At 38.9% G+C, this 27,397-nt stretch overlaps 2 protein-coding genes across 3 annotated transcripts in view; both read left to right on the top strand.

Moving 5' to 3' along the window:
- Positions 1–2,217: 2,217 nt before the first annotated feature.
- On the top strand, positions 2,218–9,398 carry prtfdc1b (phosphoribosyl transferase domain containing 1b). Of its 2 annotated transcripts, XM_054595996.1 has the most exons (9): positions 2,218–2,296; positions 2,544–2,650; positions 4,021–4,204; positions 4,616–4,681; positions 6,511–6,528; positions 7,989–8,071; positions 8,293–8,339; positions 8,483–8,559; positions 8,661–9,398. In XM_054595996.1, exons 1-9 carry the CDS (start codon positions 2,249–2,251, stop codon positions 8,706–8,708), a joined length of 678 nt encoding a protein of 225 aa, XP_054451971.1. In that variant the 5' UTR covers positions 2,218–2,248; the 3' UTR covers positions 8,709–9,398. The 2 variants fall into 2 exon arrangements, with proteins under 2 accessions (XP_054451971.1, XP_054451972.1); XM_054595997.1 differs by lacking the exons at positions 8,483–8,559; positions 8,661–9,398 and adding an exon at positions 8,154–8,209 and having other exon boundaries at positions 8,293–8,325.
- A 1,809-nt stretch (positions 9,399–11,207) lies between these two features.
- Positions 11,208–27,397, top strand: part of arhgap21b (Rho GTPase activating protein 21b) — a 33,561-nt gene continuing 17,371 nt past the window's right edge. Inside the window, 7 exon segments of the mRNA XM_054626626.1 lie at positions 11,208–11,449; positions 12,436–12,632; positions 19,262–19,444; positions 19,612–19,633; positions 24,849–24,941; positions 25,487–25,565; positions 25,651–25,705. Of these exon segments, the coding sequence (XP_054482601.1) occupies positions 12,564–12,632; positions 19,262–19,444; positions 19,612–19,633; positions 24,849–24,941; positions 25,487–25,565; positions 25,651–25,705 (501 nt within the window). The 5' untranslated portion in view covers positions 11,208–11,449; positions 12,436–12,563.

Below are 27,397 nucleotides of genomic sequence, written 5' to 3'. Positions count from 1 at the left end.
TCCTTTCAAATTCTACAAACAACACCACTGACACTATCTGGCTGGACAGTTGCATGTCTGACAGAATTACTCTCATAGCAACTGAATATTCATAATTGGCCCAACAACAGGGGCGAGGGGTATGAGGGAGCAGTTGGTTGTAAAGTCTGCGGACGGTCACAGGCCTTGACTGCTGAGCGAGTGTGAAATGCCAAAGCCAGACTGCTCCGCTGCGCCTGGAGGGCAGCGAAGGAGCCGGCCTGCTCTCACCAACAGAGACGACGTCAAAAACAATGTGACAAGACTTCATCCAAAAAACATCTTCCGGCCCTCGCTCTGTGCTCAGACGCTCATCAGCATGATTATCACAACATCAAGCCGGCTGCATCATCATCGTCTTAAACTCAAATTGTGAAATAGGTTTTGTAGAGAATAGAAATGCTCTCAGTAAATTTTGCTGGGATTTTGTGATGCAGCGTAGTTTTAACACCTCCTTGTTCCTCGGGGGTGGTGACACAGTGCACGCTGATTGAAATCTAATGTTGCTGTTGACATCTGCCTCCCCAGCTGTCATTGTACCACTGTTTATAATTACAGCTGCCGTAGAGGAGCATGGGTGGGTGGCTCAGACACCTTGTCTCCCCCTCACAACGGAGCCCAGCAGACTGCTCTAATGTGCAGTGACACAACGGCCCAGACCCCTCTGCTGCTGCTGCTGCTGCTGCTGCTTCTGGACTAACTGACCACATGAGTTCCTGGGTGGTTCATCCTAAATTCACTCACTCACACACTGTCACACAGACACAAATTATATTGTGCAAAGGAGACTGGGTGTGGCATCTGGAGCTCTTAAATTACAGGCTGTCAAGTCTTTCTTTTCTCTTGTTTAGGCAGATAGGACGAGCCGATGTTTGAGACTGTTCAAGAGAGTGAAGGCATAAAAAATGTGGGAATATTGAATCAGATTATAAACAAAATGAATTGAGTAGAACACAAGAGGCCAGAAGGGTCTGTCCCTCTCCACAAGATGGCGATGTTAACACGTTTCTTCAAAAACATCCAGAAGTTGAAGGTGGTATTTAAACAAAGTGGAAGGCGCACATGTAATTATTGCCTTCTGGGAATTTTTGGATCAGTTTGACTCGCTAAGGACTGACTGTTCTGCTTGTATTCTGCTTTACACTTGATTAACTCCAAAAACATTTATTTTATCACCGGGGTAATGACATAATCCAAATTCTACTTTTACTCAACCACATTTATTAATTTTAAGATTAAGATTTTACATCTTAAACATGAAAGCTTCTTAAATGTGATGTATTGCTATGGATTTAATAGCTCAACTGTATGTAAAGTAGTGGTAAAATGGGCACCACCATAACAGACTATGATATTTAAATGCTGCTTATGTGAATAACTCAGAGATAATACATATAGTAACTCTGAAAGGGGCCGTACTGCATAAGGGCCACTTCTACTTTTAATCTGTGGTTGAAGAAGTTCTCAGACCTTTTACTTCCACATATACCAACAATACAAAAAGAAAAAGTACTCATTATGCAGAATGGCCCATTTCAGAGTAATACATATTAACGATTTATAATTATTGATGCATGAATGTATACATCACAATAACATTGCTACTGGTTAAAGTGGGGCTTTATAAAAAACAAAAAACGTTACATACTATTTAGTAGCTTGCAAATTTCACCATCGAATCAATAAAGTTTTATGTTTATCCATAATAATACATCATCATTTATTTGTTGGTAATATTTGGTATAACTAATCTGCAATGTAACTAGTCACTAAAGCTGTCAAATAACGTAGAGGAGTAAAAAGTATTTGTCTAAGTAATGTGTAGTGGAGTAGAAGTAGAAGTTCTTCAAATTATACTTAGGTAGAGTACTTGAGTAAATGTATTTACTTCATATACTTACCACCCCTTTTTATTTCGGTCCATGTAACAGATGGTATATTGGTGTGCTTTCACTATACTTTTACATTTTGAGTACAAATACAGCATCCATGGGGTGAATATTAATAAGTGGGTGTTATGTTGCCCCTGGTGGTAACAGTAGAGTATTACAGGACACAGAGGGGATGCAAACCGGTTGATAGTTTGAGGGGAACATTCCTCCTCCTCCCCGATGCTCCTCCTCTCTCCGCACGGTGCCAAATCATCCTGAAAGCTTTCACTGCCACTTTCCTCACAAAAGCGCCTCTTTGTGTGTGTGTGTTTGTGTGTGTGTGTGAGCAGAAAAACAACATGGCAGACGTTGCTGTTCGATCCGTCAGAAGAAGCGTCGGCATTGTGGTAATTAAATGAGAAAACCCAAAAAATGAAACACGACAGTGCCGCATGGCGTCAAACAGCACAGGAAAAAACCCGAAAAAAAACAAAAAAACTTTACTCAGTGCATTTAAAGTGCTGCGGAATTCAGGCAACTGTGCGCACCTTGTATATGTATTTCATGTAGAGGCACGTTGTCTCAGGCCGTAGGCACAATTTAGTGATGTTTTATGATCAACATAATGTTTGCTTTTATTCTTTCCCCTCCCAGATGAACGATGACTGGCCCGGCTACAGTTTAGACCTCTTCAGCTACCCTGCTCACTACTCCGGAGATCTAGACTGTGTCTTCATTCCACATGGCGTCATCATGGACAGGTACGACACACAATCAAATCCAGCTGCTTATCAAATCAAACTGTTTGAGCTGCCCAGATGTTTCGAGGTTGAGCGAAAGATGCATGTGACGTTTGGCAGATGTGAGGGATTCTGGGAAGAGTTTGTTGATATTATTTGTTCTTGGCTGTTGTGTTTGTATTGAACTGTTGGGGTTTTGGCATGTTATATAATAAATGATCACTTTTACGTTTATGTAACTTAGATGCTAGAAAATATTTCCACATTTTAATAGACAATCGTGGCATAAATGTGTCAGAATATTTATCGGTAATAGGCTTCAAAATGTTGAAATCAATAGGAAAATATTAATACTTTTTCCCCCCAATAGTGACTAATCACAATGCAAAATAAATACATGTTATGATACTGTTATGATTAACATGAGACAAAACTTGTCACAAGACAAAACAAGACAAAGGAATTTCTTTGTTAATAATATTCAGATCTAGGGCTACCACTATCGGATTTTTTTTTTTTTAAATCGTTTCGCTTTTGGTGTGAACACGGCAGTCAAAAACACAAATGCATTAATTTATGCATTTACTGTCATGTATGACAGAAATAGCTTAAAAATTTCACATTTATGAAGTAAGAGCTCATTTTTGATGAAGTAATGTCCAACACGATTAGTTAATTATCAAAATAGTTGTGATATGTTTTCTGTCAATCAACAAATCATTCCAGATCAAATAAAAAAAATGAAACATAAACACTCTAAATGTGTAACAGTTTATTTCCTTGTTGTAGTGTATTTAAATGTTTACTTCCACGTCATCAGCTGACATGGAAGTAAACATGGACTTAAGCTGTTGCCTAGCAACACAAATCTTTGAAATTTGCTAAAATAGAGAATAATAATACAGTTATACTCATGGATTCAAGGATTATTCAGACACAGTATAAGAAAGATGAAGAGGTTGTTTTTTTTTTTAGAATAAAGCTTGTTAACATGTTTTAGTTGAAACCACAATTACAAGTATGAACCTGGATATTGGCATAATATTTCCCTTTAAAATAATTATTGTACTTAAAAAAATTCCTCATCTTGCATTCATCTTATTATTGACAACACCAAAAAGTGTTAATTTTTTCTTTAGCCTGTGGCCTAACTAACCAACAAATTCCAATGAAATGTATTAAAGTTTTTGAGATAGCATTTAAACAACAAACAGGAGTGCAAACATCACAATGCTGGCCTGGACAGATTGTTGTGATACAGAAACTCCTGGATGATAAATTAGCCCACAGACATGAATCACCCACAGTAGTGAGCTGAGGACCTGTGAGACAAGACAACAACTTTTCTTCAGAGCGCTGAAGAGGAAGTTCACTTTTTACGTTGTTTACAGGACTGAACGACTGGCCAGAAATATCATGGACGACCTCGGGGACCACGACATCGTGGTGCTGTGTGTGCTGAAAGGAGGCTACCAGTTCTGTGCCGACCTGGTGGAAGGGATCAAGGCCCTCAGCCGCAACTCGGACCGCACGATCCCCATGAGGGTCCACTTCATCCGGCTCAAGAGCTACCTGGTGAGCCTCTGCCCGCTGCTATACAGACGCTGTGTATGAAAATGGAGAGGCCCTCTTAATGCTTAAGGTTATCAGTCATGATTGTTTCCATGAGGAGGTGTGTGTTATATTTTATATATTACATCATTACAGTGGTGTATTTGTCTGACTTTGCCTTCAATGTTCTGTTTACATGTGGTCATCGAAGCCCAGGCACAGGAGAAAAAGAATACCACCGATTTTGAAATTAGTATACAGATGATATTATGTCATATCCCTGTGTGCTAAAATACACTTTGACCTTTAATTCATCATTTGTTTCAAGTTTGATGAATCCTGTCCACGAGTGTGGCAATCATTATGAGAAACACTACTTAGCTAATGTAGTCTCCTGCAATTTTGATTTTGATTTCTGAATTTTGTTTTCCTCAGAATGACCAGTCCACAGAGGATCTTCACATACTCGGAGCAGAGGATTTGTCCTTTTTAGCTGGAAAGGTAACACTCTTCTTATCTACACCAATGAAAACAGCTAGACTCTTGATAAAGAAATGATTCTGAGTCAAGTGAAACTTTATCATAAACTCTTTGTCAATAAAACAAACTGTGGCATTGAGATGGGGGTATTGATCGACGGCAGCCTCAAGAGGGCAGCCTTCTCTCTAATCTGCTATTTCCCTCTCCATCCGGAGGCAACGCTTCAGTGCTTTTGTAAAGGAGATAAAAGATTACAGTTTCAGACAAACCTAGCGGCGATCAGATATGACTTTTGGAATGTTATTGTATAAAGGCCACCTCTATTTCATCTAAGTAGAAGCCGTACGCAGGCTCTGTGTGAATGGGAGGACGGATCAGGAGGATGACAGAGGTTGAGTTGTAACAGGCTCACTCTTCATCTGCTTGTCTTGTTATCATGTAATCAAAATAAGTACATCACTTGACTGGTGGATCTGTAGGTGTGTGTGAGTGTGTGTGTGTGTGTGTGTGTGTGTGTGTGTGTGCTGAATGTTAACTTATCTGATAGTGTATACTATTTACTAAAGGTGATATTTCCACCCTAATTACATAGTTTGTCACGAGAGGAATTGAAAGGGTTCAAAATAAGAAAGACAGAACATATTATATATATCAAGTATCAAAATAGTTGTCAATTTAATTTGCACAGAGTTTCTTCAGCAGCATTTAAAACATCACTCTTTTGTATTAATCGATTTATTATTTAAGCTCTTATCCGCACAACTGGTGTGCATTATTCCACATCAGATCTGATTAGTAGCTCTTGTCCAGGTGTTTCTTCATCTGATGTAGACATTAAGAAATTATGTAACAGTCTTTCTGTAAGTGTGCACGTCTGCGGGTAGTTTGTAGAGTGGGCTTGCATACACGCACGCACACTTTTCTATTTCTCTGCACACATCTGTGCTTACATGCATTTGCAGGGAAGAATTACTCATCCTCTACTACAGCAGTCATAAGTCAAATAAATCAGCTGATATGAACACTCACAGTCACACGCATCTTAGCTGAGCACACACACACCCACACACACACACACACACACTAATATGCTCTGTAGCCAGGCGTGGCATAAATGCCTGAAACATGAATAGGAGATGAGGTAGTACGCTTGAGTCATTGCCTGCTGCTTCGCTCACAGTATTTTAAGTGTGCTTGTGAAATCCCTTAGCTCCCTGTGATGTACGGCTAAATTTAGTCACCTGTTTGTAACAGAGGGGTGCGATGTTTTGCTGGAAGAAGTGAACTAACTCTGTGACGAGAAACATATTACATTGTTGATTTTACAGTGTCTCTGACTGTGGTTCCCCCTTTAATATAAAGCTTATTCCTTTATCTTTCTCCAGGGTTTACTGCACTCTAAATAAATCTGTATGAGTAATGCAGTCTTGACAAAGCACGACTACGTGCTTGGCTGAATCCTTTGTTTGAAAAGTAGAACAAACTGCATACACTTACATGGTAGTTAAAGTTGTTGTTTTTTTATTAGGTATTGTGACCTAGCTAAGTTGAACTGTTGGACTGTGACTCTTAATATAAATAGTGCCCAGTTGTCTCCAGTTCATTAGGCAAACATTTGCAGAATCTCAGCTATTTCAGTGTGACATTCAAGGAAAGACTGTAGGGAAATAGATTTCCAAAGTGGAGGAGGCTGACATTTTTCTGCTGCATTCATTTCCCTGCTGTGTGACTGATGTCTTTGAATTTGTCTGTGGTTGATAAGCAGATAAAGCAGTTTGCTTTCTGTTCTTAAGCAATAATAAATGTTGTGCCTCTCTCCCTCTCTTCTCATCCCAACATGCTCTCATAAGAACGTACTGATTGTGGAGGTGAGTCCACCTTGTTTTTGCTTCTCTGTTTTCCTCTTCAGCAAATGTGGGGCAATTATATTTCCTGCCGTGGTCGGTTATCCAGGTCAAGAAGAGCCATTTCATGTTTAATTTTCAACATGAGGAACATTTTTAATTGGCTTACCTATATTTGTGTATAAGAGCTGTTTTTTACAAACAAGGTCATAAACTTTCTCTTGTTAGTCCGTATTGGGAAACGGTGCACAAGAGAAGGAATTACTTTTAGAGGAAATAAATCAATGTGGTCGTACAGTCATGGTTAGTTATGATGTGCAGATATTGCATAATAAACATTTTGAAACAACAGTCTTTAGTCAGTGCTCATTGTAAAGCAGTAAGTAATAATGCCTTTATTTTAGTATTTTCAAAGGATCCCTTTTAAGAGTCTTGTGTTCTCTTTAATTCTTTATTCAGTATGTGTCTTTTAGATATTACACTACGTTAACAATGAATGAAATGGACATGTATAACATGAAAGGGGTTTCTCATAATGAAGAACTCACAGAGAACTATTACCCCTCAGCTCTAGCATCTTTGTTTTGGTGCTCACCACTCTCATCTGCATTGTGTTTTGTCTCAGCAGGCAAAATTTTAGTTTTTTACAAACCCACTGTACCCTACCTGCTCAGCACCAATGAGCAAACAGTCAAAGTCGCAACTAGCTGCTCGGAGCATTTAGCTGCCAAGGCACCAAAACAGAGCTTAAAGACAGTGAATATTGAACTTTCATTTAGTTTAGATACTGAACATTGTTTCATCTACTTTATAGATTTTTTTTAAATCAGCATTTTACTTTTGATTAAAGTATTCAACGTATGCACATGAACAGGCAAGAGCTACATATCACAAACAGGTCGATGTGCCTTTAAAGTTTATTTTTAAGCTGCTTTATCTCATATGACAATCTGTGAAAAGCTTTTTTATAAAAATAAAGGACAAAAAACATAGGCAACTAAAAATTGTTTTGATCCTTTGTTTGATTTGCTTTTCATACTTCTTCCTTTAAGTAAAGAAACAGGATTACACATGAGTAACAGGACACTCTAGTGCTCTCCCCACCTGCTTTTACCCTTTGCTTATATGCTGTCACAAGTAAAAAATGTTTAATGTAAAGTGTGTAAGGACAATCCTTTCTACATGGCATGTTGACCTACATCTACATATCACAGAGGACAAAGCATACCACAAATCTTAACTCTTCCTGATAGAAGAGGTCAGCGGTGTTTTTGTGTGAAACCACACATGATTTATTTAAATCCCTTTTTCTAGTGTCATTTCTACAGAATGCTCATAAACAGTTATGTAACACAAGTACAACGTGACCAACTGCTTCCTATTCACTTGTACACCAGTGTGAGATTAATCTGTTTTTCATCTGCATTTCCTCATTTGCTATCTCTTGCTTTCTCAATCAAGTTTTTCTAACTGTTCCTTTACAGGCCATTGTAGGCACCGGAAAGACAATGAAGACTCTCCTGAAGCATGTTGAAGCCTTCAGGCCCAAAATGATCAAAGTAGCAGGGTAAGTTATTTCTATAAAGAACTCAAAACTGAAACCAGCCCAGTTGTCCTCTTTTGTGAATCACAAATTTTCCGCTATCCAGTCTAGACAGAGAGGAAAAAAGAGAGACAAAGAAAGAATAAGCCACGCAGGTTCCAGGTACTTCTGCTTTAAAATGAAAACCGGTCCTACACGACAGGTAGAAGGAGATATTGTGTGTTAATGGCTTTTATTTCCCCCAGATTGCTGGTGAAGAGAGTTCCAAATAATGCAGCATGTCTTCCTGACTGTATGTACCACACCAACCCTTTTATGTGTTTATGAGTCAGTGGTTCATTCAAACCTAAAACAATTGTTGCAGATTGCTAATCAGTGAGTCAGTGCACCATGGAAATAATTGCATTTAATGTTCCACTTTGTCTTTGATTTCAGATGTCGGCTTTGAGATACCCGATCGGTTTGTGGTTGGATATGCCTTAGACTACAATGAGTATTTTAGAGACTTAAATGTAAGTTGGTAAAGTTTTTTATTACAGCAACTGTCTAGTAAAACTTAGCATCATCAAATAAAGACATTTCTTGTTTTGAGTGCTCTTTCTACCTTTTTTAGCATATCTGTGTGATCAGCGAAAGTGGGAAGATGAAATACAAGATTTAAAAAGAGGACTGTCACACAGATGTCATCGAACAGAAAGCCTGAACATTTTCCCTGAGTTGCTGAGTTCTCACTTACAGCTGCTATCGTGACATTTGATCTCAAGCATGCCTTGTTTTGTTATAACATTCCTCCCATGAACCAATTTAACAACAGACACTGACATTTAACTGGTAGTTTTAGCAAAGCAAGTTCACGCTTTACTGTGATTTTAGAGTTGCTACATCATTCTTCATGTTTGCAGTATAGTTATTCATATGGAAAAGGTTTACTGCTAGTGTACTGCTACTGTTTGCCTTTGTTAGTTTGTCTCTAACACAAATATATTTTACTTCTTGTATGCAATGTCAAGAACTTGATAATCATGACCTGTATGAATGTGATAGATATTTTTTCAGTGTGTGATAAGGTAATAAAGGAAACTTAGTTTCTTTTAAAATGAAAGGAAGTTGTTTTGCTAGAAAACTGGTGATATCATTTTACATTTCCTTCACCTGTATGCAAAGTACAGGGGAAGAAAATGCAAAATTCTATCATACCAAGGTGTTTACTAGGTAGTTCTCTTGCAGTCACCTTTAATGCTCAGCGGCAAACAAAGGAGTTTGTAAACTACTTGTGCTAACTACCTCTTTTTGTTTTTGCAGTATTTGAGGTGTAGTGGGATGCTTTTGTCATTTCTGTATTTTTTTTAAAATAATTTAACATATCAGTAAAGTATTTTTTAGCAATTTGTGTTGTTTATCATTGCATTCTTTTCACAATGTTTTGTTGACTTACAAAAATGCATTTTCAAATGTTGATAAAAACTTTGTTTGAAGTGGTGTCTTGGTTGAGCTCATGACATAGAAAAACCTTGTGTACCTCTCATGTTTTTCTTATAAATATACAAAGGAAAAAACATCATGTTGAATGGTGTGTTTAAATCATTTCTTCTCATACAATCCTTATAGACTGCAAATTAACAGAATTGTAAAAGACTCCTGATTTCTTAAACTCCTAAACCTTTTGTTGACTGGTGTGTGATTGAATCTTACTGGTTTTAGGAATGGCAGTTTGTTACCATTCTTTGATAAAAGAAAAATAGGCAGACTGCAAATTAACTTGTAAAAGGAACAAAAAGAGTCAGTTGTGCTCTTTGTACAAACCTGAGATATGACTCCCAGTCTGTAAGCAGGGGACACAGAGTGCCATAAAAACAAAACCACTTTTTCCCATTTGATACTGAGGTCTGCTGGGAATTACAGTGAATGATTCTATGACCTTCTAACTGAATTAAGTTTTCAAGAATTAATGACTTGATGAGCCACTCCAATAGAATTACATTACATTATTACCATCCTAGGATGAAGTCAATACTTCTGAAGAATCTGAAGACTTCTTCTTCAGATTCTTTACTAGGGTAAAAGTAGCAATAACAAACTGTAAAAATACTCTGCTATAAGTAAAAGTCCTGTATTTAAAATGAGTAAAAGTACAGAAATATTACAGGAAAAATGTGCTTAAATGAACAAAAACAAGGTATTCCGGAAATTGCCTCCTATACATATTATTGGGTTATTATTATAATTACTTATTTGAATGTATAAATACCATTTTACAGTTGTAGCTGGTAAGGTGGAGCTCATTTTAATTACTGTTAATAGTGTTTGGTAATCACATTTTTTACAATACATCGGGTAAACAAATGATCTTGCATGTCTTCACACACTAGACAATGAAACAAATAAGAAATAGGAGAGGTCATAAGAAAAACAGAAAACAATAATATTTTTGGGGATGTCGTTCATACAGATATCCAGGTACCAATGGAATTGGACTAACATTTTAAAGTTATTTACCAAGACTTATATCAACTTTATAGCTGCTGAAGGTGGAACTGTGTCGACAGGATCGCTTTGTGGAAGTCTCCTCTCTAAACTGACCTCTGTAACAAAAGCTGCCAATCCCAAGAACAGGTGGTCCCTCATGGCGGAGAGGAATAAAGGGGACATGTGTCAGGGCCCTGCAAATCTGAGCATATATTTTGGTCTGCAGTCAAAATCTGCTCAAGATTTTGTGTTGACGGTGTTGAGTATTTAATTCGTGTTATCTGCTTTGGGGCGCATACAATGGCAGCACGATGAGAGTAAAGATTATATGCCGTGTTTTTTCCACATGCACTGCCATCCACATGCCAGCCCTGCTCGACCTCACTTTGAACCAGGACATGTGACTCCTCGTTCAGCCTTGTTGCTCATATGAAACGACATCGGGTACGATATTGAAAAGCCTGATATGTGAAATGCGGATTGAACAGTTTGTTTGTGTTTTTTCCTTTCTTGAAAGCATACAGTCGGTGTCTGTTTGCTCCCGATTTGTTGAACTCCCGTTGAACAACACCACTTTTTTTTTTTTTTTTTTTTTTTTTACAAGCGCAGCTTACTTTTTGTAAGCTCGCACCTGATTGGTCTGGTCAAACACAACGCCACTTGTGATTGGCTGAGCGTGTCCTGTTGACCGAAGGTGGACTCCTCGAGAGTCGGGAAAGCTGGAAGCAAAAAAAAAGTGCAACCACGAAACAGCACCATGCGCCTCCCCTGAGTAGGTTTGGAATAATCACCGGGAGGACGTCTGTACTGAAACTATATTAAATAATGACAACGTCTGGCCACCTTGGATCTCCCATGACATTGTTTAACTTCTCGGTTTTACGGACAGCCTTCGCCGCCGCTGCCCGTCTGTAACGCCGCTCCGCCGCTACACAGGTAACTTTGTTCAAACTCCAGCTCCGTTAGCTCGGATGCTAACCGCAGCGTTAGCAGCCTGTTGTCCCAGTCGGTTCGTTGTTAATTGTTCCCATTTTACAGGCTTTAAAGTTTAGGTCCACCACGTGTATAACGCGGGGAGTCATTTAAACCTTTGTGTGGTGGTATTTTAATAAAAGTAACGATGTAAAGCTACTTTTGTTGGTGGCTTGAGAACAACAGCTCGACACGCTATGGTCGCGTTTCATTGGACCAGCGATCTCAAACAAGGGATTCAAACCTGCCACCTGTAAACCGCATAAACTGTGGGGTTTTTTATACGTGTATTACAAACATAATATGTGTGGCTTTTGCGTTATAGTCCCGGTTTTAAAGGGTTGTAACTCATTTTCAAACGTGACGGACAGACTGTGTGTCGCGCTGCCTCGCCTGTAGTCACTTGTTGCTGCTCATTCATTAGACCAGTGTTGACGATCCACGTTGTTGTGCTTCAAGCTGAAGACAGCAAGCCTGGATTATTGTTGCGTGAACAATGCGGGGATGATGTGCTTTTGTCACAACACTGCCTTCACCACGTCCACAACAACAAAAAAAAAAAAGGCGATACTCAGTTAAATGTACAAGTACTTTTGTAACAGTGAGCAGCTCTGTTAACTAACCTGTGCTCACGTTTCATCATAAAATGTTAAACTGCATGTTATTAATCCAACTCAGCCAGTGTTTGAGCTTTGTAAAGTCCCAAACATCAGGTAGAAAATAGAGTTAGGTTAAAGCCTGTTGCATAATGTTGATTGTCCAAAATTAAGCACGGATGGTCTGCTATTATGTGGGTCGAACAACTGAGGTATTGATTCATGTTGTTTTAAGAGACAAGCTGAACGGTGTGAGATGCCATATCTGAGCAGTTCATGTGAAAAAAAAAAACATGCCTGTGATTTATAAATGCAGTAATAACACATCTTCTCTCCCCCCTCTCTCTTTAACAGATGGACTAAGAAATCAAGCAAGAATGGAGGATTAAATTGGAGTGGAACATATTTTCTTTCATCCTGCTGGAGCTACCTTTTTGGATATGGGTGTTCACGGATAACTGGATTTTAAGTGTAGTTGAAAGATGGCATCACGTTGGGTTCATCCTTGTGAGGATGATGAGAGGCAACACGCAAGATCTTCTTTCTGTGAGGTAAATACCGACCACAACTCAAACCTCAACCTCAAACTTTGTGTGCCATTTTTTTATACAATGATTAATGACATTTTTTAAAGGGTGATCATGAAAGTGATTTTTAGGGGAAACCGCCTCTCTCAATGGGGTGTTAGTGTGGCGGTGGGGGAGAGGTTTGTTTGACACTTTGGCCCAGCTGTTTGTGCTTCTAACAACTCTCCGCTGAATTGTTTGGCTCCTTATCTCACCAAGTGCTTCATTATTTTGGTTATTTTTTATATTTATAGCCAGCAGATTTTTTTTTTTCTTGTAACCTGCTGAGGTGGATCTTTGTACGTGCAGAGATCAAAACACAACACCATTGCAGAAAAGCATTTATTTTGATTTGATGTTTTTTTTAATCAAACTCATCACTTGTGGAATTGTGAGGGGACAATGGAATTGACGCAGTTTATACAAAGCCCGTCTTTCGGGTTTTTAAGCTGTGACCCCATGTAAAACCAGACAGTGCACCATCTGCTCCTCTGAGAGCTTGTCCTCTGAATGAAGACCCACATGGTCAACTAGGTAGCAGCCCTGTTCTCTTTGAAATGGAGGGGCAGCTATTTATAGAATCTGTAGTTTTCTTTCATTCCCTCCATTGCCTTTAATCTAATATTCAGCCCTTTGCTAATGCCTGCATGTTTCTATCTGAGTATTCTGTAAATGAGGATCTAAAGCTCCTTATGTTGTCACTCAATGTATTGTATTGAATTTGATCAAAGATAATTTGATGGCGCACAGGAGAGCAACGGATACTTCAGTACCCAACAAGATAATAAATCAATTAAAATAATAGACTCTCTCATTAGATTTGTTTTCAGTTTATTTATACTTTATTTTATATATTATATATAGTTTTTTTTCTAGAGGCACAGATACTTTTTGGGAAGTCTTAGAATAATAACCCATTTTGAAAAGGGGAAAACAATGATAATTTAACACAGGGCTGATTTAGGAGTCAAACTGCAGAGACAGCTTGTGTTTGCATCCCTGCCTTTTTCAAAGCCAACAACAAAAAAAACCTGGATAATGTGCTTCCCTTTGCTTTTGCAACCATCTGGATACAGCCTCTTAGCTTCAAAATGAGTTTAATGAATGAATGTAATAGCACTTAACAGTTCTGCTGCAGAAACGTGTCCTCATATTCTCATAAAAAAACCCATTTTGCATAATACATAGGAAAACATGTCTTAGACTTGTTTTTTCTAGCAGTGTTTCACGGTGTGAGGAAAATCCTCAGTACAGTGCAGTCTGTGAAAATCCTTCTTTTAGCAGTCCCTCTAATAAGGCTACCACACAAACCAATTCATGTGCTAATTTTGAGCCGGAAACCCCCTGGAGTCTCTGGTCCTGGGATTTTCTGGAAATGATGACATTGTGGATTTAATGACTACAGACGTTTCTGAAGTGGATGATTTTTTTTTAATCACCTTTTTAAATGTGGCCTTGCAAAAACCAACTCGATGATCTCAGTAGATGTTGATGATAGATGGGCATGCCTTTTTTTTCCTAAGAGAAAGGGAGGATGAGTTACTGTCTCAAATGTACTGAAGCACAGAAAGAGGCCTTCAACAGAAAAATTTGAAATGATTGGAACTGAGATCTTAAAATTGGACTCATGGTGGTTTAAAGCCTTTTAAAAAAATGATTTTGATAATACAACTGTCCTGTATAACAAAAATAAGTTATCAGGGTCAAGGTTTTTGTCTTTGGCTTATGCTTAAGATTAGATTTTTCCTCTACACTAGTGTTTTTCCGCGTTATCATATAAATAGTGCATGGTATTCAAACACTGCAGCTGAATACAAATAACAGACAAAGTTTACTGTTTGCTTTATTGTATCAACCTATACTATAATATTCATTTAAGCCTCCTTGATGAGTAGACATTTAGCTTTTTCATGATTCATATTACCTGTGCATTTCAGCTTGCTCTGCTCCAGTAGAATGACAGAAACAAGAGTGGAGGGAAATTAATTACTGTATCGGATGATGAAGCATGATCCATATTTAGCACTGCAGGGGGATATTGACAACCCCCCCCCCCCCCCCGTCCCCACAATCTTGGCCTCATTAAAGCTCAGTGTTTATCTCATTGAGGCTGGCTGCCTTTTGCAGAACCCTCTGTGCAGGCATCGTATGGCTAACTGATGGCAATCGGAAGGGAAAATTGACCTTCAATTGGATAGAAGAAGCTTGTTACTTCCTGTTGTCTTATTATCTGTGATGTCTCAGGGGAAAACCTTAGAGATGGGCTATGTGATTCAGTTTTTCCTCCTTCCATAATTTCTGTTCAGTAGAAACACCCATGTCATCTTCGATGTAAAAGCCAGTGACGTTGTGTGTCTTGTTTAAATAGCTCATCTTGTAGCTTGATCAATGAATCATTGGAGATGCATAAACAGAAAGGCATGTTTATATCACTTTATTTTATTCTGCATTTAGGATTATGCAATGGTGTTACACAGTCCTCATATATATTTTCCATTACAAGTGTCACAGTTTTTCTCGTGTATCCCAGGAAGTGTGGGAAAAACATATTTTGTTCACTTTTGTTTATATGCTACTGAACCAAAATTTTACTTTCAGTATTTGCCTATGAGTTGAAGGGGTGTGTAGGGTGTATGAGATTGCACTATAGTGGGGCAGTCAACTCACTGTCTAATTATTGAGGTCTACAGCCTTTACCAACATGTTTGAAACAGAAATGATTAATCAGTTTTAGAATGGAATTGGTTATTGTCAAACTCTTCCATTGGTAAACTACATGTTGTGTTCCCCGTTTGTGACTGAACCACCTGGTTAGTTAAAAATCATGTTTTTGCTTTTTTAGACAAGGACGCTTGTGGAATTTAATGAAAAAGTGCCAGCATTGAAAAAGACATCATGAATGTTCAGTCGCCATAGGACTTGTGTGAGCTGCTGATTCTGATGGATGCAGACACATTTTCTTTCTTAACCTTTTTTAGACACTGTCCCCCAAAAAATTCTATATAGAACTTGAACCCATCGTTTTGTCTATTCAAGCTCCGTAAAAGTTAGCTTTTAGCTCCGTTCTGAGCAGGAATTGAAGAGACCCTGTGCTGTCGGCTGTCGAGCCAGTCGGTGCAATTACTCTGAGCAGCATGCATGGGAATGACTTACGACATAATAACTGTCTAATTAAGTTAATTGTTCCAAATGTTTTTATGGTTGTTTCTCCACGGCTTATTTTGGACTTGCAACTGTGACAAATTGCAAGCTTTGTGTCTTCTTAACTCGCGCTAAAGAACTTCCACACAGACGACATGTTGTGTGTGTCTGTGCCGCTGTGTGCCGACTTAAAACTATCATACAGCAGATGTGACTGGCAAAGTACAATACGAGACTTATCGGGGGTCGATTAATTGGTGCATCTCTTCTGTGTCCAATCTGTATGTTAGCCTGGCACAAGCATGCACTAAAACACACACCACATGTCCACATTGTCTGAGTAATTATGCTCCTAACCTTGTCTTACACTTCATGGCTGGAACGCCCAGGTCTCACCAGTGTCCCTCTTTATTATTATCTTAGGCTTTTCACAGTTAAGTGCTTGGTTTGGACGGGATGTGGTGTGGAATTTAGCAGCCGACAGAGAACTAGGTTTCTTCACATTTTAAGACTGTGTACTTGTCTTATGTATTTAAGGCTGATGTCATGTGTGGCTATGATATGTCATTAGGTGATGTCAGCAGGGGTTTTTAAACACACAGGCCATGCAGTGTGGTTTCAAAGTATTTGTTAAAATTAACACGGTGGAAATTCCAGTTCTTTTTCAGTGTGTACCTAGCCTCTAGATAACTACATTCGTGGTGTGTAAACAGCTGTGCACGTACAGTTTCCCCCCCTAAAATGTCTGATGTTGGTGGGTGGTATTGGTTTGCCTGCCCTTTAATCTCTGTGGTAGGGATACCACTGATGTAGTCGCTTTACAATCTCAGAAAATGGCATGCCACTTAATGCACTGGTACAAACAGTTTACCGTTTTGTCAAACAAGAACATATCTTGAAGAGCAGTTCACAATCGTTTTGTCAATGCATACAAATAGTGTTTAAGAGATACCGTATCATAGAGCTCTGTGAACAGCTTCAGTCAAAATTAAAAGTTGCATTCTCTCTTCTGACAAGCTAGTGACTGGTGACTCCTCCGGTTGCAAAAAGAAGTCAGATTGTATGGAAGTCTAAGAGAAAATGACCCTACTTCTCACTTGATATATTACCTCCGTAAACATTTAAACATTAGTCCAGAAACCAATGGGTGGCATCACTATGAATACGTCCACTTCTTATATGCAGTCTATGTTAAGAATCCCTAGACGGAGACGTTTGGAAACGCAGCAGAGATCGTTTTAGTTTGAAAACGCCAGACTTGCATGTAAGTCTGCAGTGCAGTTAATTCTTCATTTTATAATGTTACTACTGCCTACACATGCAGCAAGCAACCTATTATCAGAGCGCTTTAAGACTGTGCTAAAACACTCATTTGGACAGAGATCTTTTTTGTTTTAAAACGCTACATGGTCCGAGACACGGACCTCGACACTACTTGAATCCAAGAAATAGAAGTAGAACAGAAGACCGACTGCCCCCTGAAAACTCTCTCCAAGCTGCCTCACCTACTGCAAATATCAGTTTAGCACTCTGATGATTCATAAATAGATGAGGCATTCATTTGTGGGCAGGAGAGAAGGGTGTTTTGATGTGTGTTTTCTCTTTCATGTGCTTTTTCTTTGTAGCTGCTTTATTTTATTTTTTTTATAAAGTAATCTCATAATTTTTCTCCTTTGTCGATTCCTTTTTGACCTCTTGTCACAGTTAATCTGGTCAATCAGGTTTGCGTCGTAGTCTTACTTTGTTCTTATCTCCATCCTTACTATGGGCGTTTTTTTATGTTGGACAATTGGGTAAACCGTGAGCGAGTCTGAATGTGGGTCTGGAATTTATTGACCTGGAATGTCAACAGTATTAACTACGCAAGTGGAAATGATAACTATGCTTGGCATGTGTCTGTCAGGAGGCCCACACCCCCTTCTGTCCTCCATATCTAAAGATCATAGGGTTGGAAATCGCCCAGTGCACTGGCTTCTAAATCAGATCCAGTTGACTGGGATCGGCTTGCCCCTGAGACACGAGGGGGGCAACGCAGGCATTTCAAACATCCAGTGGATCTATTGTCATATCACCACAAGTGCCTCGCCGGCTGTGGATTTGAATGTTTCCTAGTGGCGTGAATGCACTGCTGTGTACAGGCTCGAACTACAACATGGAAGTGCATGTATCACAGAACAGTCAAAGCTTGTAATGCACTGTAAAACCTGTTTTGCTACTTTCATCAAAATACATGGGTGTCAGCTGCACCTGCAGCCCTGTTTCCCAGCCAGCCACAGCAGTGTTGGGAGTCCTTACTCTCTTCAGTTTGCACGTTTGAACTCTTTGTGTTCAACATATCTGGGTGCCATTCAAAATACACATTGATCCAAGTAGTTTGTCACTGCTTCTTTCAGAAATATATATGGTAGAAAACAGGAAAAAAAACTTTGTTTCTGAGATTGAGAAGCATTAAAACATGCTTTGGTACACACCTCTAGGCACACAATTTATTTTGAATGAAACATTTAGTGTGAGGCTGAATGTTCATCCTGTGACATACTAAATCAAACCAGCAGGACATTGTTGTTATAAGTTGGTGTGGATAAACTATTTATCCTTTTTTTTTTGGCCCATTCACTGCTACTTGCAACAGCTGTATTAAGTGGGAGAGCTTCTCAGATTTATTTATTTCTCTTTTAATCAAAACAAACAGATCCTTTTATCAAATGTAGTGTTTAAACTTGCATCTGCATTAATCACAAGGAGACAAGGTGTCCTGCAAATTTGTTTTGCACTGGGTTTGTTAACATGCAAGTACTCCGATTTTCTGACATTTTGCTCAACGTATCTGCCCAGGCAGAGATAGTGCAAATGCAAGCTCATCAAATTCCTCACATTGTGGGGGGAAAGTCAGGGGGGAGGGGGAGGGTTTGTTTGAGACAGGGTGAGTAAAAAATAATTATTCAGTGTGGAAATACAAGACTGTTTGAACAGAGGTGTTCCTTAAAGTCTTACTGGAACAGGGAATATGATATGGGGAGACCTGAGCGGGATGGGTGAGGGTGTGTGGGGGGGAGGCTGCACACATGAGTCCACAAAGGTGTGAGGCTATAAATAGCAAGTAAACAACACAGGGGTGTCCAAAGTCCTGAAGCCTGACCTGCTCTACTCCCCAGCTGTGAAAATGGGATACCGTGACTTTACTGTAAACACGGGACAGCGTGTTATGCATTCAAAAGCCCATCCTCTAAACCATGTCCAACTTTAACAAAGAACTGACACTTGGTGTTAAATAATTAGATGACTTTAGTTATGGTGTGTTGTGTTGGGATTCTAGCACTAAGGTATTCCAGAATTTACACTTTCAATTTTAGGACATTATAGCTACATTTTTTTTTTCCCAGCACAAATCTAATAGATCTTCTCATCAGTGTGAATGTGAAAGCGGGACTACTCAATTTTAAATTCCTTTCTCCACTTTTCTCTTTGTGTAGAATGAATCTCCAGAGTGGAGAAGCTTGGCTGATTCCCCTGCAGCGCAATACCCAACAGAAGAGGAGCCGTTCTCATGGCCGAGACCTAAAACCGTGCGTTTGCGGCGTACTACCCAAGGGTTTGGCTTCACCCTGCGGCACTTCATCGTGTACCCGCCAGAGTCCACCATGCACTGCTTCCCGGTAAATTGAAGGATTGTATTTGCTATTGTCAGAAGCTTCCGTGGGTTTCATGAACCTGAGCATTGTTTGCTTATCATGTAAGATTACGCTGAGTCAATAATAAGACTGATACCTAAATTCTGTGACCCTGAACAACAAAGTCACTTTGTGTTTCTGTGTTTTTACAGGAGGAAGATCATGGCCGAAGAGGTAAGCAAAAAAAACTTGACTGTTCCTGTTCGTGCCTGCCCGTCAGCACTGCTGAGTCAGGGTAGTGCCTCTGACTTCTAATTACTCTTAATCCATCCATGCTTTTACTCTTTTTGCTTCCTTATGAATTGCGAACAATGTAGCCCCTGTGTGTCACTGACCTTTGTGGAAGCATGAAAGGTTTGGTCAACACCACCTGTTTCTGTCCCGCACTGAACCACCTCTTGGTATTGTTTCACTGTGTTGTTCTTGCTGCTTTTCTCCCGCACCGTAAAAAGGCTGTCAGAAAGAGATGGCCTCAATTTTACTGTGTTGTGTGTTTGGTTCTCTTTCCTCTTGTTATTTTCATACCCCACGCTTTACATCAAACCCCTGGTATATGTTAATGTTGATCTGGTTAAATACAAAGTTATAAACTTCCAATGCCGTGTGCAACTTAACTTAAATGTCCACTCACTTTTTGGCAGGCCCAATATCCCACTTACATTTTAAAACAAATGTTTTGGTTTGTTAGTGCTTTGTCATTTTTGACTTGGCTCGTCCTTCAATCAGAGGATCGGCGGTTAAATTACTGGATCCGCTAGTTCATGTCAATGCGTCCTCTGGCAAGACACTTAACCCTGAATTGCCCCTGTAGGCTGTTCCTGTGGTGTAAGAATGGGTGTGAATGTTAGTTAGTTCTGATGGGCCATCAGTGTATAAATGGGTGAAAAACATGTAACGTTAAAGGGCTTTGAGTGGTTAGAAGACTAGCAAAGAGCTATACAAGTACAAGTTAATTAACCATTTACACATACAAGTGATAACTAGCAGTCATGTTCCACATATTTTGTTACGGGATCCTACAGGCCCTGAAAACACTTGAGTGTTTGTGGTTTTGTAAAAAAAAGAAAACATGGTCCCAAAATTTTAAAATCAAATTAATTTATTGAAAAGTGATTATTTTAGAGAAATAACAACTCCATTTAACAGGATTGTTTTGCTGAAGACAGAACTCCTTATCTTAAGCAATTTACATCCAAAGAGAATATAATGGTGATATGTTTGATTAATATGTCCGTGATGTTAAATCTTAAACCAGTGTCACATCTTGTGCCAAAACCTCACAAATTGACTCTAATTTAATCAAGCAAGACTTTGTTACTTATTTGAAAGACTGAATTGAATTCCCAGCCTGAATTGTTGCCAAAACGGAAACTTCAAACTCTTTGTGAGATTCTTCATGAGAGAAGCAAAAGATGTAATGTACTCAGTTAGACTCCAAATCTAATGTATATCATTCAGATTTCCCTTTATTCCCCTGAATTATCTTTGATTGAGTTAACTGTGTTACTGCCTGTCCCATCCCAGTCTGATCACTGAGAGGTTTATATCCCAGTAGCTTGTTTGTGGGCTGAGCTCTAGGTTTAGTTTGTTGCCATTAGTTTACAGTGAGGTGGTTGCCTTCTCTGGAATTCATTCATGTGGCAGTCAGTAATTCTGTTAGACATCTATATTCTCTAGAGAGGAACACTGTACAGGAAAGCAACAATTCATATTGAACATGTTGAGGAAGCAAACTATTATTTGCACAACTAATCTCTTTGTTTTCATTAGACATGGGGAAACCCCATATATCTGTCTTTGCTTTAAGTAATAACACAACATGAAGTGACGACATTTGATTTAAGGATTATTGGTGGTTTTTAGAAGCAATTTTTACACAAAAAAAAAATGACAAAGGAATAACATTAGTAATGTTAACGGGTAGAGGCATTCATAATTGATTACTCCACACTAGTCAGCCAAGCTCAAATATTTATGGCACATGACCGTAAAGCAGCCTTTTTCGGAAAGAAACACTAAGCAACATTATGGTCTCCAATTTTTGTCCAAAAGATCGATTGTGTCATATCACAGTATTATTGATGTTATAACACTGTATCACCCAGCTGTAGATGTGAGTAGAAAGCAATTGGTCATCTGCACATACTTACTGACACTTGCCTGAATCTGTTTACAATCCTGTAGTAATGATTATTGTTGCTTCCATCCAATTATAATCCTGAATGGACTGTATTTGATGTATGTACACAGTGAATCCTGGAGATCTGCACACACATATCCAGTATGCCACGAATCGGCTTTTAAAAGTCACAACAAAACTTATTATCTTGATAGAGACTGTTCTAAGTAGCAGTCCAAGTACAGCATCTGCTCATAACCATGTAATAAATGGTATTGGGGTGTCTCAAATTTGAACTGTTTCTATCATCCACTATGTGATTTCTGCAACAACAGAGATATGCTGGAAAGCAAATGCAGAGTTTGATCATTGTTCAAACTCAAAGTTCAGCACAGTGGAGCCACCTCCCATTGAATAAGTCATGATTTATATTTCACCAAAAAAATAAAAACACTTTAGAAGACCCTTTTTGTCTGGAGCTTTGTTGCTTCGGGCCAAGTAAGCCAGAGAATATTAAAGAATCCTGGCCGTTGCATAATGCCAGACACAGGGGCTCATAGGCAGCAAGCCAAAATTGAAAAAAGGGGGGGAAAAAGACAACGTGGGATGATTTTTAGTCCAGACTGGGCTAGTCTGTCTCAGTTCCACATCAAAGAAATAGCAGTAGGCAGAAATCAAAAGGGGGGAGGAGAGAGCCGCTCGCTCATACCTCGGATGCAGTCTTATTTATTCATAAATCTATGTTTCTTGGCACTTATGCTTTCTTCAGAATAGAAATACACTATATCTGTAATATCGAGTAGTTCAATGTTATACAATTTGTGTGTAGAAAATGTCTTGTACTCTCAATCTGTATTTTACGGTCTAAAGTCTTAGCCACAAGAAAATAAATGAAGACCTCATGCTTTGACATTGCCTTGCTGAAACGATTAATAATGTCATTGTGTTGATCGCCTTTTGACACACAACTGATCATTCAGATGAAGTTTCATTCTGAAGAAGGCGATATGTGCCAAATCATTGATTTATGAATAAACATTGCATCAAAGTTATGAGTGTGCCACTGTTGTCCCTCCACAGGGGCCGCACCAACATCTATTCTCTTATTGTGTTAGAGTCTCCTGCCTCTCAAGACAAAGCTCTTCTGTCACAGCCTTGTGGTCCAGTTTGGGTGCACTTGTGATCTAATGTTCTCTTGTCAACTCTTCACTCTTTCACATTGAGAAAAGTTCTCTTTTACCACAATCACAGCCGACATTTGGTCTACATTTTGCCATCCGTGCGCAGTGTACACAGGCATTGTTGTCGGTGTTTATTTTGAAACGGCAAGCTGGTTCGATGAAGGCTTTGTTCAGTGTTTCCTGATTCAAGTTTAGTTTTTTTTTTTACTCGCAGATCATTCTGCCAATTTTTTTTGAAATAGTCCTCAATGTTAATGAGCATATACACGAGCCAACTGCAGGCACTTGGGGCAAGTCACGTTTTTACCAACGTCACTCACTCTATTCCCCAACTGACTTAAATTATGCAAATGAAACCAGGCAATGTTTTCCTTTGCTTCTGCCGGGTTTTCTCTAGGTTTAAAGGAACACTCCCAACTATTTTTGTGTCTGTGTACTGAACACACGGGTATGAAATATTTAACACGTCTAACCTTGTGTAATATAGCGAATAAAAAACATTTCCCAAAATGTTGAGTGTATGTATTAAAATGATTAGGTGCCACCAGCATTAGCGAGGTGGTGATTTTATGTATGATGGCTTTGGTTGGGTGGTCCATAATAAAGTCATTTGTATTGCCCAAGACAGTCAGGTAGAGCAAAGATACATCTAGTCAGACTGAGATAGAGTGCTGTAAAAAGAAAGCTCCATCGTACAGTTGCTGCTCGGCAAGTTGTTGTTAAAGTAAGTGCAAGTTGAAGAATGCAAAATATGAATGCAAGAATGTTTGGGTCTTCGTATATCAGGTGTCACTGAAATGCATCCACTATACATTTACATATTTACCGTGGCTCATGTATGGATTTATGAACCGCTCCATTGTAGAGATGGAGTTCTATAGCATACCACCAGAGGGGGCATGTTGTGCTGCTGTAGTTATATAGGGCTCCTGTGGCAGTATTGCATAATGTGAATCCCCAGGATGTGGTTATGGATGAGTAATCTTGTGTGTGTGAGTGAGAAAAATGGAGGCAAAGATATATCTGTGTCTGTGAGGTTTACAGATTACTGATGATTTTTATATTCTAGATTAGTTAACCATTGAGTCGTACTAAACAACCTGATTGCCCGTGTCCCCTTTTCAAATTGTTTAAACACAAAACATTCAAATAGCAATATTGTGTTCGTCACAGGGGCAATAAATTCTTATAAATGTATGTTTCAAATGACACTAAGAACAGTTAACTTCTTTTATTGATCATGTCAGGACGTTTAGTACCTTTTTTAAAGACTATCGTGCCCGTTCCCATGTTAGTCCTCCCATCCACTTTAGTTTGTGAGCCATCTTGCACTGACTCACTACCAGAATGTTAACTACTGGCGAAGGGTTTTAGCCACTCTTTGGCTCTGCCCAGAGCTATTTCTCAGTTTATAAGGAAAGAGTGGGAGTTGTGCAGCTGAGCACACTGTCACTCTACCTTCTTTCAGTCTCTCTTTCTCTCACCCCCTCGGTCTTTCTTTTCTTTCCTTCATTTTTTTTTTCTGCAGCCATGCAGCTGCTAGGAGACAGGAGCAGCATGAGCAAACAGGTTTCCTTGCCTCAGCTGCTTTTATCCACCCCACACTGCGTCCCCTTTTTGAGTTTTTTTTTTCTTCTTCTCTGAATCAACTACTGATCATATCTTTTTGTAAAATCTTGTAATTTGGGCATGCGCTGGCCAAAACGCTGTCTGTTCTGCTGTCATAACGTTGACTCACATGTCTCCAGATCTTGTGACAATACTCCCAGTTTCTCTCTCATTCTCATACACAACCGTTGTTCTCTCTTCTCACCTAAATCTCATGAAACAATTTACTGCTCAGTCTGGCTCTCATTCGCAGGTTCTTTAGTTGTTGTTTTCACATTTCGAGTTCAGCTTTTAGTCCAGTGCTTCTTTTACCAGAATATTAAGTTGTTATTTGAGGTTTTAATTGCTTTGATACAAAAAAAATGTTCATGTGTAATCTTCACCTTGTTGACATTTTGTTAGCCTTACAGTTTACATGCTTTAATGTCTTTGCATTATATGACTGTTTTGTAATGTAGCCTGACCTGTTTCTTTTCATCAGGGGGACAACGGAATAGGCTTGAACCAATGGACACCATTTTCGTGAAGCAAGTCAAAGAAGGAGGCCCTGGTCACGGAGCTGGGCTTTGCACAGGTAATGACGATTCATCAAACAATCAGTCCCATTCATTTACCAATACCTAGTAGAGATTGATTGGCAGTGTAAGTACTCAGAAGTCATGACACCACAAGAACCCAGGCATAATCCTGTAACTGATGTCACACAGAGCACAAAACTCCCTCTTAAGTAATTGCACTGACGTTTTAGAGTGTTGTAAGCAAAAAGAAAAAAAGAAATGCAAGCATTGCAGTTTTCAGTGGTGGCCTGACATTATGCACGCTGTGAAGATTAATAGAAGGTGCTCCTTTTTGTGCCTCTTTTTTGGGTAAATACACCAGGGATTTTATGCTTAACAGGGAACCCTCAGCATAGTTACTGTAAACTTCAACATCAGGTGACAGATTTGATCTAATCTAACCAAAAGGTGATTTAAAGGCAGGATAAAGGATTATTTGAGCACTAAATGTACTAACTATCTGTTATTTGTATTTTTATGTGGTGCTTATTAAAAACTCACAGTCTTTTACAACCCCTTTCTGGTACTGATGTCATTACTGCTGTTTTTTAATGCCTATTAGGTGATCGAATAGTGAAGGTGAATGGAGCGAGCATCATCGGGAAAGCCTATTGTGAGGTTATATCCTTGATCCAAGACAGGTGAGGTTCAATATACATTTGTATGGATGATACTGGAATGTGTTTGTGTTTTCCCTGCTTTAAATCTCTTTTTGTTTTCCAACAGTGGTGACTTTCTAGAACTTTGTGTGATGCCAAAAGATGAGGATATACTGCAACTGGTACGTTTCTCAGTCCTGTTTTCTAAATGCAGTTTGGGGTTCTCTTCATGTTATTTTTCTTTTTAAACAAACAAAAAAAAAGACAGTTTTGAAAGTGTTTTTTATTCATATCTGCTCTTGTTTAAGGAGTTCATGTTGGGACAGTAGTCATGAGATGCTGGAAGCCTGCATATCCCATCAGACTTTCCTATCTAGGCCTCCTAATCAGGCCAGAGCGGCTCTCTGTAATCTGTCCTCAAACTGCTGCTGACATTACTGTCAAAATGGCCTAATTGGATTGATAGAGCAAGCATTATCTAAAATACATATACTGACATATTCAGGAGTAATGTACACATCGCCATTTTCATAGATGATGGCACAGAGGTAAGATTTAGCTAAAAATTGTCTTCAAACTACTAGGTCTACACAGAATGGGCTTGAATCAAACAGTTGAGTTGTAGAAAAGTTGTGCTCATCACTCAACTGCATTCTCAACTCCTCAATGCACTTAGGGAATATGGATCCCTGCCACACATGCTGAATTACATGTGACAGCCTCAGTGATTTTTGTACCTTTGGCAGATTAACTACTATCAGAAGAAGCAATAGAATTTGAAGGGTGGCTGCTTTCTGTGGTCATGTATTTGTACATTTGAGATATTTTGGATTGGCTTTTGGTTGATGTAGACCATCAGCAACCCTGGAGGAACCCTTTTAACCATACCAAATCAAATAGAAATTCAACTAGGAAATTAAGTTAAACAACAGTGATTAGTTAAAAATGACTGTGGTGTCTATGACTGCTTTCACAGAAGCAGATGACTAATAAAGTTGCTGCTTGTGAGACATTTAAGTAGATAAGAGTTTAAGAGAGTGACATGTAACTTCCACAACAGTTTGAAAATAGCTGAATATTTACACATCAAGTATAGAACGTTAGATTATTTTTTTAAAAAGGCCATAGAATATTAATTCAGAATATAACATTTTAGATGGAAACTTATTGTTCAAGTGTAGATACCCGGGACTAAGATCCTTAAGGATACGAAAAAGTGAACTGAAGTCGGGTCTTTGATACCATTTTAATGTTTTTATTTACTTATTGGATGGTGGGGCATATTAGCAGTATTATCTTAACAGTCTCTTTTAAAATTCGGGGCAGAGCTTCATTTGTGTTGCTCACACAAATGTTGCATTTCTATTTCGACTACTTTGACATCTGTTAGTCAATAATGCGTGTAAAGGACTCATACACAAGTCATTTTATTTTATTTATATTTTACAAAAATGAGGTAATGTAGTTAAGTATGAATGTTTATTTAATTTTCCTATTGCAAAAGGCAATGATCATCCCTGAAAATGAATATTACAACGTTTTGCTTTTATAATCCATCTTTAATCCAATTAGGCATAATTTATTTGTCTTGCATTGTCCTAACAAGGCTATGCAAAAAAAACCTGTACATTATACTTTGAGATGTGGTTTTCATGTCACCCCAATATTCCCAGTGAATAGATGGGCCTTTGCACTTTTGATATCATCATTAACCTTTAATGCATACTGCAGGCAGCTGTTCACAGACACTATGCTTTCTAAACATTCAGGGCAAAGCAAAGGTGCACTCATCTGTTCAATATCTAAAGGACACAACATTAAGTGCTTTGTCAGGATGCTCAGGAGTATTCTCCCAAGGGCTTGTTATTATTATC

The sequence above is a fragment of the Anoplopoma fimbria genome, chromosome 3 (assembly GCF_027596085.1).
Source record: "Anoplopoma fimbria isolate UVic2021 breed Golden Eagle Sablefish chromosome 3, Afim_UVic_2022, whole genome shotgun sequence".
Taxonomy (NCBI): Eukaryota; Metazoa; Chordata; class Actinopteri; order Perciformes; family Anoplopomatidae; genus Anoplopoma; species Anoplopoma fimbria.
This window is presented reverse-complemented; position numbering and strand designations above follow the sequence as displayed.

Excerpts from the sequence above, each read along its gene's own strand:
- prtfdc1b (XM_054595996.1), top strand. The coding sequence starts at position 2,249 with ATGGCAGACGTTGCTGTTCGATCCGTCAGAAGAAGCGTCGGCATTGTG. Across the intron at positions 8,072-8,292 it reads AAAATGATCAAAGTAGCAGG|ATTGCTGGTGAAGAGAGTTC; the intron begins GTAAGTTATTTC and ends TATTTCCCCCAG. Across the intron at positions 8,560-8,660 it reads AGTATTTTAGAGACTTAAAT|CATATCTGTGTGATCAGCGA; the intron begins GTAAGTTGGTAA and ends TACCTTTTTTAG.